Consider the following 10206-nt stretch of genomic DNA (forward strand, 5'->3'; position numbering starts at 1 on the left):
ATCATCATCATCATCATCATCATCATCATCATCATCATTATCATCATCAATCATCATTATCACCATCATCATTTTTATTATCATTATTACTATTACTACTACTATTGTCATTATTATCATCATTATTGTCAATATTATTTTCATTACCATTACTACCATTCAGCTATAAGTTGAGATTTGAAATAAGGTGTCCCTTGAAACTCACGATAATCAAACAGCTTGGGGTCAATGTCCACCATGCGGGCTAGGATGAGATACAGGCTGTAGCCCACGTCCATGAAACCGTCAGCGAACTCATCCTTCTGCTTCTTTTGCTGAGTTTCAAGGAGGAAAGTAATGGGGAAAGAATGTAATCAAGGCGATAGTAGGACATACGGAAAAAACGTCTATTCATCAGTATCTACACCTATATATCCGTTCTTCCATCCATCGGTCCATACATCCATTCGTCCGTCTATCCACCCATCTATCTATTCATCCATCCATCCATTCATCCATATTTCCATTCATCCATCCATCCATCTATCCATTCATCCATCCATCCACCCATCTTTCTATCCGTCCGTATATTTATCCACCCATCGTTCATCATTCCATCTTTCCTTATATATTAAATACATGTCTATCTATCCTCTGTCTGTCTGTCTGTCTGTCTGTCTGTCTGTCTGTCTGTCTGTCTGTCTGTCTGTCTGTCTGTCTGTCTGTCTGTCTGTCTGTCTGTTCACACACCCGTACTCATACGAACAGACGAAAACGAAACAGACACGAACATTCTTAAACACCCATATGTCCCAAAACACTACATACAATCCACACATCTACTCACCATGACTTTCAGCAACTTTTTCCCCGTCACTAAGTTCCGGTTCGACGCCATCTTGGTCTGTGAACCCAAGGGGTCATTGAGTGCCTCCTCCAGAGCCTTCAGCTCCAGAATCTTGGTCTTGTCTGTCTGATGGCGCTCGTAACATGTTGCCATGAGGGCCAGAACTGCTTTCTTGTCCAATGTGTCTTTAACCTCCTGCAAAAGTGGGGGTCGTTTAGGGTTGGGGGTGGGAGGGAGGAATTATTGCAATGCGAATCAGGTTTTTGAGGGACGTCTCTTTAAGCATTAAGCTCATAAATTATAAATGAATACATACATTCGTATTAATAACACTTATTTAAAAAGCTATCATAACCGATAACGTTGCATAAGAGTCATTAACAGTTAAGATCTTTGACGTAGCTCACAGAAGATATGGGTTCGATTCCCGTGCGAGGACTGTGTTTCATCGATCGTTTTCTTCATCTGTCTCCTGGTATACTGTATCCCATTCATCCCAGTGGACCCTGAATCTAGGACCGAAGCAGCCCACCCTTTGGGCGATCAGAATTGTGTCGATAGGCCTCCGATCTAATATCTTCATTATTATGACCTAGCTGAGTAGACGAATAGTCGCGAAAAATCACCCAAACCCATAACACAAAAACAAAACACACTACACAATCCCTATCCCACCTCACCTCCCCAAAACCAACAACAACACCCCCCCCCCCCAAAAAAAAACCCCCCACAAAAAAAACAACAACCCCAAACAAAACAATAGAAGAAAAAATAACGATCCCCAAAAATTGCGTGAACGATTCGATCCATGGTCATTCACCACAGTAGACTGGCATGATGTGACAAATGTGGATAGCAAAGGAAAACATAATATTATGATCCATTGGAAGGAGTCACGAGTAAGAGACACCGAGAGATAGAAAGAGATCGATTGACAGAGGTGCAGAGAGAGAGAGAGAGAGAGAGAGAGAGAGAGAGAGAGAGAGAGAGAGAGAGAGAGAGAGAAGATATATTACGAAAAAAAGAATGACCCAGACAGTGAAATAAATGAGATGGAGGGAGGGAATGAATGTGTGTGTGAGTGAGTGAGTGAGTGAGTGAGTGAGTGTGTGTGTGTGTGTGTGTGTGTGTGTGTGTGTGTGTGTGTGTGTGTGTGTGTGTGTGTGTGAGTGTCTGTGTGTGTGTGTACGCATGTGTGTATGCGTATGTGTGTATGGGTATGTGTATGGGTGTGTTTGTGTTTGTGTGTGTGTTTGTGAAATAGATAGATAGATAGATAGAAAGATAGATAGATAGATAGATAGATAGATAGATAGATAGATAGATAGATAGATATATAGATAGATAGATAGATAGAGGGATAGATAGATATATAGATAGATAGATAGAAGGATAGATAGATAGATAGATACCGACAAAGAGAGACAGACAAAGAGAAACAGAAAAAGACAGAGAGACAGAGAGACAGACGACAGACAGACAGACAGACAGACAGACAGACAGACAGACAGACAGACAGACAGACAGACAGACAGACAGACATACAAACAGATAGACAGACAGACAAACAGAGATGAACAAAGACAAAAAGTCGGACAGACTCGTACACTCACCAGAGCCACTTCCGTGGCGCCGGGTCCATTCTCTTCAATAAGACTCATAACAAGGTTGGAGATGCTGTTTCTCAGCTCTAGAGTCTGTGGGATTAAAACAATAAGTTTTAGTTTGAGTAAGTGTTTTACGGCACTTGCAACACTATAAGGTCATATAAGTGCCGAAGATTAGAGGGGTTACAAGAGAGTAACGAACACAAAAAAGAAGGGGGGAGATAAGGATGATGGGTGTTTAATAGGAAAGAAGGAACAAACCACACCAGAGCTCCCGCCAACCACCCACAAAAACAATTAAAAAAATCTCAATGACAATGATGACAATCTTTATTTTGTCCGTAAAAATTTGAATTTGTCTTGGTCGTTTATAATAACAGTTTTGCCCCAAAGTTTATAGAATATTCCAGACAGGCACACAGTCCAAGAGAATTAGTGCTTAAAACAAAAACAACAATGACAAACAAACAAACAAAACTTCGGAAAAACAGATATAAATAGCAACAGAAAAAAGGACAGTTTAACTGAATGGTGCAGGTTGGAAGCAGAATTGTGTAAGAATTAGTTGGGAAAAAAAACACAAAAAAACTCAAAGACATAGGCTGGGTCTAAGTCGACAGTATCTCTATTAAGGAGTAGGCGGGGGCTCTCGTGGTCCAGAGGTTAAGGTGTTCGCCTCTCGTTCAAAGGTCCCGGGTTCGAATCCGGGTAGCGACCGAAACAATTTTCTTCTCTAAAATTGTCTTCTTTCACCTTCTTTCCTGCTCCCTAGCAATATTCTGTCGTCTATTTTCGTCTCCACTTTCTGCCCACACCCCCTTTGCCCCCTCTTCTGGGCTTCTGACTCTTTCTGCTGCCTTTCTACTGCTACTCCCTGGCTCCTTCCTACTGCTGTCTTCCAGCCACTCCCTTGATCTTCTGATAGGAAAGATCTACACCTCTTCTCGGACGAGGGCAAAAAATCTCGGAGGTCACTTGTGCAAGTTGCGCACGTTAAAGACCCCTTGATGGTCTAAAATCGATAAGAGTAGGCTTCAGCCGCCACCAGAGCAAAATTCAAAATTTCCTACAAACTAAAAATGTTTAATGCGTCTCGCGCGCTCATATAACCTTATGCGGTTGCGAGTGCCGTAAAAACACTTACACCCCCCCCCCCAAAAAAAAAGGAGTAGGCGGGAGACTGGGATGGCGCTTAAGTTTTTGAAATATCAGTGGCAAGAGGACGATAAAAGTAAAGTGGCAAAAGATATACGAAGGCTCATACGACACACGACCTCCTCTCCACCTCCTCACCGTCTGTCACACGACTTAACTGTAGCAACAAAATCCGTATCCCAGATACCTACCTTCTCTGTGGAGCAGTCTGCGAACTCTCCAGATCTCAGGATAAAGTTGATGTAGTCAATGATTTTGTTGTCGTAAATGACAACTCTGTTTTCCTGATTTCCCTGTACATGAAAGAAAACATCAAAATGTATAATACAAGCTTTACGGAAAAGCAACATGAACGCCAAGGAAAGTAGATTAGAACTTTATTTTCAAAAAGTTAGAGCGAAGTAAGTACTATTAGAGAGCATAATAAACACAAAGATGACCTGGAAAGAAAAGCGCTAACCATAATAAAGCCTTTACATTGATGAGCCTGCTAGATCGTGAAAGCTCATTGCGTCTATAATATCTGCATAAGATATTATGTATTGCTAAGTCTGCAGTGTATGTGTGTCTCTTTCACCAATACCCCACCCCCAAAACAAACCAAGAAAAAAAAACCCATCAACAAACCAACAACCCCCAAGAACACGAAAAACCCAAGGACAAAACAACAACAACAGAAAACCCCAAAAACAAACAAACAGCAAAAACAACAAACAAACCTCCCCCCCCCTCCACCAAAAAACAGCCCCCCCCCCAACAAAAAAAACAAAACAAAAACAAACAAAAGCAAACGACAAAAACCTCTTTACATTGTATGAGTTAGGGAGAAAATGTTTTGAAAGTGTCTCTTTTCCTGCAGTCGATTTTACAAATATTCGTTATAACTGTCATCCTTTGAAACAAGAAAACCATAGCTGAAATTGATTTATTGCGATATTCATGAGCTCCTGGCTTCGAACGAAAATACTTTTCATTTGTCTCCAACACCCTTTTTTCTAACTCCTTAAATGGAATAATGCTAGCGAAGCAATAACGAAGGCCTACCACATACCATCAGAAAGATTAAGGTGTTCGCCTCTCATTCAAAGGTCCCGGGTTCGAATCCGGGTAGCGACGGGAACATTTTTTTCTCTAAAATTGTCTCCCTTCACCCCCTTTCCTGCTCTCTAGCAACGTTCTGTCGTCTGCTTTCGTCTCCACTTTCTGCCTCTACCCCCTTACCTCCTTTGCCCCCTCTCCTGGGCTTCTGACTCTTTCTGCAGCCTTTCTACTGCTTCTCCTTGGCTCCCTCTTACTGCTGTCTTTCAGCCACACCCCTAATCTACTGGTAGGAAAGATCTACGCCTAGCCTTCTCGGAGAAGGGCGAAAAATCCGGAGGTCCCGTGTGCGAGTTGCGCACGTTAAAGATCATTTTGTGGTCCAAAATCGATAATAGTAGGCTTCGGCCGCCACCCGGGCAAAATTCAAAATTTCCTTCCAGCTGAAAATGTTTGGAGTGTCCCACGCGCTCATCTGACAGTATGTAATTGCGAGCGCCGTAAAACACTTACCCCCCCCCCCCCCCAAAAAAAAAGGAAAAAAAAAGGAGACAACCCTTACCACTACACCACAGACTCAAGTACGTCTGGTGCAAAAAGCCTTCAGGGTGACTTATTGTTGCTAAAAGGTAGGGAACATACCCACAGGCTAATAGAGAAAATAAAATAAAAAGATACTTCGGTATTACGTGTTTGGTATCATCCAAAAAAAGGCGAGCGATTAACCACTGCTGCGCCAACGTATTATCAAGACAAAATACAACAAGGTATAAGCAAACAAACAAATAAACAAACACACAAGCAATCAAACAAACGAACGAAAACTAACTGCCCCCCCCCCTTCCCCCACAAAAACCCATCAATCAATTAAAAAAAAAATAAATTATTGGTCTTCTTGAGGGCCCTCAAAACTTTTCTAAGCAGTACAAATTAAATATACGGGACCTCCCCCCCCCCCCCCCGACCACCTTTTTTTTCGTTCTCCATTCCGACTTCTTTTAGGACAGAGAACTTACCGCCGTAAATTCATTCATGGTCTCGAAGAGCTGTATGACCAGGTCGATGTTCTTGCTGTTGATGTTGGAGTAGACGACATTCAGAAAGCGTGTCACCTCGGCTATGATGTCGAAAGACTTGACGTTGTCGGGTTGTTCACGGAGATAGTCCTGTACACAACAGTGCAAACATGTATTGGCGGTAAGATAAAGGTATACCCCCCCACCCCCTGCCAATTCTTAAAATACGTATTTAACCCTATCTGTACGTCGTGTTTTACTATCGTATCCATACGACGTGGGGGAACTCTGTGGCACCACTTTCCAAAGAGGAAATTTATTCGTTAATCCCATCCGTACGCTTTGCATAGCAGTCTGTCAAAATGATTTTTTTGAGAAATACTGAAAGTTTCAAAAAGATATTCGTACTAGAAGTATTCTGAAATTTGAAAAATACAACCCCGGGGGTACAAAATTACCCCCGGGCGTATGGATACGGTAAAAAAAGCGTGTTTTCCACATGACGCCACAGCAACTCAAACATGGCCTCACTGAGAGTGGGGACCCCACTGTGAGTACTAGGTCAGGTAAGTTCCAAATAGAGGGGGGGGGGGGTACAGTTTATCTATTTATTATCTTTTAAACTGAATCATAATATTTATCTCAAACCAATGGTTAGGTAAGATACCAATCGTATCATGACCAAATATTTAATAAAAAAGAATCAACCTGCAGGTGACAAAAAATGCGTTTAAAATTAGAACGCCCCCCACTGGGAATTAGAAGTTTAAGGATCCGCCTACTCGGGACTAATCCACGCCAAACCCATTAATTTAGGAGCATAGGAGCGTCCATTTCGTACTTAAACAGGCCGGTGGCTAAAATTCACCAACCAGCCTCCCATCTTGTCCAGCGAACTTGGGGATAACAAAGACATCTACAGCACAGCAGTCGGAGCTGGCAACTGCTCTTGTGGAGCGTGCTGACAAAATGAGTTACTTCTCGCAATTCACAAAAATGGAGACTCTCCAAAAATCGACACAAGGGTCAAATTTGAAGATTTTCTATTGATGCCATATTCTTTAACTATAACCTGTCTTCTATTATTTCTTACATGTACATTGTAAAAATTCACCGATAAGCGTGATGTATCTATTGATGAGAAGTAACTCATTTTGTCAGCAAGCTTCACACATATTCGTAGCTTTGTGATCTGTTCTTTCACAATTTACCTCGGGTAATTTTCCTGCCTTGATCGGTTTTTTTTCGCTACGTTAATATGAAGGTCTTGGAATATTGACAATGATGAAAGTAACAGCCAAACTAGCAAACGTTTATGATTCGTCTGTCTTTGACTTCATTGACGGAGTGCGTTTGCTCCCCGTGATACGAATGGCAGTTACTGGACGGAACCAAGACGTTCAAAGCTTCCCAATCTTTGATATAGTATATCGGTGTAAGGTACAGTATTACCTCTAGAATGACACTGCGGATGCATAATACGTTCGATCAGCAGCATAGCACAAGTAAAGTTTCGGTACATTTCGAACTTTCAAACTCAAATTATCAGAAACACGAGTTCGAGTATTTTTTAAGTACACAAGATGTTGCCTGCCGTTTTCAGTGTCAGATAAAGAAAACGTAATTGGAAAATCTACGTGAATAACAAAGCTATGCTCCTTAACAAACAACAAAAAAAGGAAAAGCGTCCCAAGGTCAGTGGTCTTCAAGTCAGTTTTTTTTTCTGATGACCAGAATGCACATCCTCAATGAGTCCACATAGACGCCCAAAGACCTACCTGTAGCTGTTTGTTCTGGCCGTCACACATGCGCGCCATCACTTTGAGCACCAGCTCGATGTACCCGTCGTTCTTGTACTCAAAGGCCGACGTGTCTGTTACCACGTCTGACTCTTGATCTGGCTGTAGGACAAGATGCAATAACACGCGAGTCAGGTGAATTGTGAGGAAAATATCACCCCCCCCCCCAAAACAACTCCAAAAAACAAACAAACAAACAAAACAACAACAACCGTCATTCTCTCACAAATAAAAACAGTGCCTGCTGAACCTCTGTGTGTACCAGTGCTTGTCAACGTCTTTATGGCCAGCGCCCACTTTCGCCACGTTTAAGAGGATAAATTCTTCGTACAGCCCATCTACAAGTATTTCCACGCGGTCTGTGTCTACTCATGTTCTAGCGCCTGTAAAATGGCAGCTTTCACTATATGTTTCCCAGGAAGTTGAGATTGTTTTAGAATGCGCATATAACTTGGCGTTGAGTGAAATTTGCTCTATACACATGCTATTTATTATTTTTCCCACCGCTAACTAAAATTTCGAGGGGGCGAGACCTTTCAGATTGGCAAGCACTGCTCTAAACGACAGAAACCAGTTGAAAGATAAAACTACCTCAACTTCTACTTTGATGGAGACGTCTATCTCAGTCCCTGAGTCTGGCATGAGCGCCTCACTCTCCTTGGCTATTGGGTTCACGAAGGACACCTCTTTGTCTTTCTTCAGAATGCCGTTGTTGGGGTCGTTGCTGTCTTTTTTGCCGCCCTTCTTCTTTTTGCCGGTTTTTTCTTTGACCGGCTTGCCCATTGTGTCGACAGCAGCTGGCTGCTTTTTCGCCTTCGCTTTTTTCTTTTTCTCTGGGGGTTTCACACAGGCACGGGTCGTTCTACGAGTCTGTTAGAAGGACACAAAGTAAATGATGAGAAAACAAGGAAACAACTTTTCTTACGAACAAAGGATTCCCAGTGTTTCATGATAACTTCTAAATCGTTGACACAATATAACGGAGCAACTGCAGATATTTAATGCATGATCATATCGTTTGCTGCTTATTAAAGTGCTGTCTGAGGGGCAACTTTCACCAATTTTCACAGTTTACCCCCCCCCCCCAAGTTCTCTTCCTATGTCTAATAGCCCTCTGAGACACTTCTTCTTTCTCTCTCTTCTCATCGTCGTCCTGATACACAGTCCTTCTGTCCTCCAAAACTCTCTCTTATTTGTTCTTCTCATGACGATATACTTAATGATCTTTTCCTTCTCTTCTTGACTGTCTTCCCATCCTCTGTTTTACCGTAGTATATTTTTTCTAGCAGTTTTGTCATCTTTCGCTTTGCCCCAAAATATCAGGTAAAATGTGTACATAAAATGTAATCGTATAAAATTTGTTTAATATACAAGTTCTTCAGATCAAGATCGCAGATTCAGGAATTGAGTATCCGATTTCAGAATAAGAAATCAGTTGAAAAATGAAAACATGAGCTGAGGTTTCACAGGAGGGATTGACCACTTACTAAGTGGAAGGCGGTTGCCGATTATTGCAAACTAGGAATCGTAGCAATCGAGTCCGAACCCAATTTCTTTCCACTGTTGTGATTTCTACTGGGTGTTCAAGATTTCTTCCGGTGGTTCCGACCCCTAGAAAGTTACATGATTACTTCCGGCAAAGTAGCAATTACTTCTGATGACCCCAACACTTAACCAGTTCCGGTTACCTAGTCGGCTTCAAGGAGCTTCAGGATCCAGGATAACCTCGATTTCGAAACACAGAGAGGAAACAACATTTTTAATTTTCAAAAATAAGTTTAAAAAAAGAAGAAAATTTTAATATTTATATAGTAATTGGTATTCGTTGGTTTACGTAAAAAAGAATCAGAACTTTTCATCTGTAGCACTAACCGCTGTAATCGGTTCCAGGATCGATTCTTCGCCCAAGTCTACCTCTTACTTCCCGGTTATTTGATAAGCATAATGAAGCTAACGTCGGCACAAGTAGGGTTCTCAAAGAGCGGTGCGTCTAGACAGTCTTGGGAGGAAAACTGTATGATTTCACTGAGATGTGGGGGCAAGGTGGTGTCGCGTCTCAAGAAGAACAATTGCATGGGTTACTTCAATAACGTACCTAGGTCACACTAGGGTAGTGTTGAGAAAAAGGCCAAAAACTGTTTCTCGTGAATATAGTAATGCACTGGAAAGGCGAGCTAAAACAGAGGACGTAGCTCTAAACATCAAAGATACAGTCTCCATAGAAGGCTGACAGGGTGCAGTCTCCTTTCTTTTATCATCCTATTAAAAAATCTTGATTTTCGCAAAAAATGGACTTACGTACGTTATTGAAATGACCCCTTCAATTTGTAGGCTTGGCTACTGTAAATCCTCAATTATTGTACTGATCCTGTGTGACCCAAAGGGTAGTGTTTGTTTATAGATTCCTAATAAAGAAACTTTTTATTACTAGATAAAAAAAGACTTTCGGTTCCATGAGGGAATACTGCTTTCGTTTCGAGTTTCTCAATTTTCCTGCAGCAAAGATTTGACTTCGTCAGTCAGGATCTAAGCAGGCTAGCCTTCTGTCTAAATAGTGTCTATGGGCATGTGAAACATCTAAGCCAAATTATTATAACATCAAGTAGACGATTGTCAAACTCACCCATCCACTTAGCCTCTGCTGTCTCATGGCATCCTCATAGGCTTGAATTTGCTGTAAAAAGAAAAGGCAAAGCTAACATTCATTTTCTATGTCTAAATTATCTCCCTCTCTCTCTCTCTCTCTCTCTCTCTCTCTCTCTCTC

At 41.7% G+C, this 10206-nt stretch overlaps 1 protein-coding gene across 1 annotated transcript in view; it reads right to left on the reverse strand.

Annotated features, from left to right (window-relative positions):
* The window catches only part of LOC101856168 (inositol 1,4,5-trisphosphate receptor type 1), a gene marked incomplete in the record, with an annotated part of 208126 nt that overhangs the window by 25213 nt on the left and 172707 nt on the right, over positions 1–10206 (reverse strand). Inside the window, 8 exon segments of the mRNA XM_035968813.1 lie at positions 206–314; positions 827–1021; positions 2440–2523; positions 3780–3881; positions 5643–5792; positions 7421–7543; positions 8033–8311; positions 10065–10115. Of these exon segments, the coding sequence (XP_035824706.1) occupies positions 206–314; positions 827–1021; positions 2440–2523; positions 3780–3881; positions 5643–5792; positions 7421–7543; positions 8033–8311; positions 10065–10115 (1093 nt within the window).

Source organism: Aplysia californica, unplaced genomic scaffold (assembly GCF_000002075.1).
Source record: "Aplysia californica isolate F4 #8 unplaced genomic scaffold, AplCal3.0 scaffold00086, whole genome shotgun sequence".
Lineage (NCBI taxonomy): Eukaryota > Metazoa > Mollusca > Gastropoda > Aplysiida > Aplysiidae > Aplysia > Aplysia californica.